The sequence below is a fragment of the Emiliania huxleyi genome (assembly GCF_000372725.1).
Source record: "Emiliania huxleyi CCMP1516 chromosome Unknown EMIHUscaffold_1166, whole genome shotgun sequence".
NCBI lineage: Eukaryota > Haptophyta > Isochrysidales > Noelaerhabdaceae > Emiliania > Emiliania huxleyi.
Window position 1 is genome coordinate 11,344 of NW_005201424.1, and position 2,577 is coordinate 13,920.

The 2,577-nt window shown below is 67.9% G+C and overlaps 1 protein-coding gene across 1 annotated transcript in view; it reads right to left on the bottom strand.

The window, feature by feature from the left end:
* Window positions 1-1,890, bottom strand: part of EMIHUDRAFT_122203 (hypothetical protein) — a gene marked incomplete at both ends in the record, with an annotated part of 6,073 nt that extends 4,183 nt beyond the window's left edge. The window contains 3 exons of the mRNA XM_005791033.1: window positions 394-477; window positions 792-944; window positions 1,375-1,890. Coding sequence (XP_005791090.1) covers window positions 394-477; window positions 792-944; window positions 1,375-1,890 — 753 coding nt within the window. The remainder of the gene's footprint in view (window positions 1-393; window positions 478-791; window positions 945-1,374) is intronic.
* Between the last annotated feature and the right edge of the window lie 687 nt (window positions 1,891-2,577).

Genomic DNA, 2,577 nt, shown 5'->3' on the forward strand with positions numbered 1-2,577 from the left:
CGGAGATATGGGCAGAGATGCGGGGATATGGGGAGATATGGGGGAGATATGGGGAGATATGGGGGGATATGGGGAGATATGGGGGGACATGGGGAGATGCCGAAGAGGACCCCCTCCTGCGAGATATGGGGAGATATGGGGGAGATATGGGGAGATATGGGCAGAGTGACGCCCTCCTCCTCGTCCCCGTCGTCGTAGGCGATGTCCGCCCTCCCGTCGGCGTGCAGCCTTGTCACCGTCCCCTGTGGGAAGTGCAGCCGAGGTGCGGCCGAGGTGCGGCCGAGGTGCGGCCGAGGTGCGGCCGAGGTGAAGCCGAGATGCAGCCGAGATCTAGCCGCGATCTAGCCGAGATGTAGCCGAGATCTAGCCGAGCTCCGATGGGGCCGCCGTCACCGGGTAGAACTTAGTGCCGACGGCGCCAAGCGCGGTCGCGCCGAAGCGGGCGCGCACCTTGGCCCCAACGTGGAGCTGCGGCGCCTTCGGCGGCACGGACCTGTCCGAGCCCCCCCCCTCCGACGCCCCCTCCGCCCCGCCGTGCCCTCGCCCTCGCCCTCGCCCTCGCCCTCGCCCTCGCCCCCCCCGTCCGTCGGCCGGTTTGCGCGCCTCTGCCGCCTTTGCGCGCCGTGCCGGCGGGAGGCCGTCGCTAGCACCGGAGGCGAGCTGTCCGCGCGCCGCCGCCGCCCAAGCGCGCAGCTTGAGCTCGACGCCTAAAAAGAGAAAAACACCGGTTGGGCCACAAAAAAAGAAAAAAATCCCTCGGCGTCGCGCAGCTATAGCTCGACGCCTGCGACCGCCCTGTGGCCGATCGTCCCCTTGAGCCAAGCCGAGAGCTGGCCGGGCGAGACGCCCGCGTGCCGCGCCACCGCCGCCTGCGCATACCTGGCGAGCCACTTGTCGCGGTACTCCGCCAGCAAAGCCTGGTCGCGCTCGTCGGTGCGCGAGGCCTACGTGCTGAATACACCAACCTCAGGGCACGAATACGGTATTGTGCAGTGTGTTCAGAGCACCGCGCGAATACAGCGGAGAAGGAGACCGGTGAATACAGCGGGAATACGTGTCCCTCCCGGGCGCTGGTTGGGAGACATGAATACGTATTCCGCTTCTAGGGGTGTGGCCGAGGCGGAGGAGCGGGCGGCCGACGCCGCGCGGCGCGCCTTGGTCTCCTCCCACTCCGTGAGGATGACCTGGTCGATGATGTGGCGCTCTGGCTCCCACGTGTTCCACCTGCTGCCCCACCCGCGCCACTTGATGCGGTACTCGAGGCCGCCGCCTATCGGACATGTCTCGGACGTGTCATGGACGTGTGCTGGACATGTCTCCTCTGCGGTGCTCGAGGCCGCCGCCCTCGACGCGCTCCTCGACGATCTTGTCGACCTGGTAGACTGGGGCGCCACCCTCCTCCTCCTCCGCCTCGCCTTCCCCCTCCTCCTCCTCCTCCTCCTCCTCTTTCGCCTTCTCCTCCTCCTCCTTCTCCTCCTCCTTCTCCTCCGCCTTCTCCTCCGCCGTCGCCTTCTCCTCCTTCTCCTCCTCGCTGTCCTCCTCGCACTCCCCCTCGCCCTTCTTCTCGCCCTCGTCCTCCTCCTCGTCGTCCTCCGCTTCGCCGTCTCCCGCTGCCGCCTCGACGATCGCAGCCTCCTCCTCGGCTGCGGCGCACTCGGCCGCTGGCGGCGAGGGCCCGCTCCCTGCCGCCTCCGGCGCAGCCGCCTCCGCCGCCGCAGCTGCCTGTCGGTCGAGCTCCTCGGCTGCAGCATCGATGGCCATCGGCGACTCCTCGCGACTCTCGCCAGCCTCCGCCGGCGGCACACAGCCGTCGTCGCACGACATGGGCCGCGTCGGCGGTTCATCGGCGCCCGGTGCAGCAGCGCTCATTGCGTCAGCCTCGATGAGCATCGGTTCCACCGCACCGGTTGGGGCGCAGGGCTCTGCCGGCGGCGAGCGAATTGCGGCTCCGCGCTGCTGGTGAAGTGTTCGCGCCTAGGAATCTGAGTTCGCGCGCCGGCAAAAATTGGGCAAAAATTTTTCCCCGTTGCCCGGCAGGGTTGCTGCGCAAATCTCGCGCTGCGCTAGGCTCAGAGCGAGTTCGCGCTGCGCTAGGCTCAGAGCGAGTTCGCGCTGCGCTAGGCTCAGACGGCGTGCGTGCGCGGGCCGCCGGGGTGACGGCGGGTGAGGACCCCACCTCCTTCCTTCCTCGGGCTCGGCAGCTTGTCGGGCCGCTCTACCACTACCACTACCTCAGCCCTCAGCCGAAGCTGGGGCCGGTCCCGTAGGCCGTCCGTAGCCGAGAGAGCCCCCGCGTCCCGATGAATGGTATTGGTCGTCGAACGGCGGACGGGCGCGGGCGGCGCGGGGGGGCGAGACGGCGCAGCATTCCCAGCCCCTTTGCCAAAGCTCCCTGTTTTGAGGGCATTAGTAGAACGGAGAGAGATCCCTTTTGGTCCTCCTTTGAAGCTATTTACACACGACCTCACGCTGGAAGTGGCGAATCGATGCGAGCGCGCCGCGTGCTCCACGCGCGGCGCGCTCGTATCGACTTGGAGTCCAATGCGCGCAGCGGGTAGAGTGCTTCCGGTAGCTCGG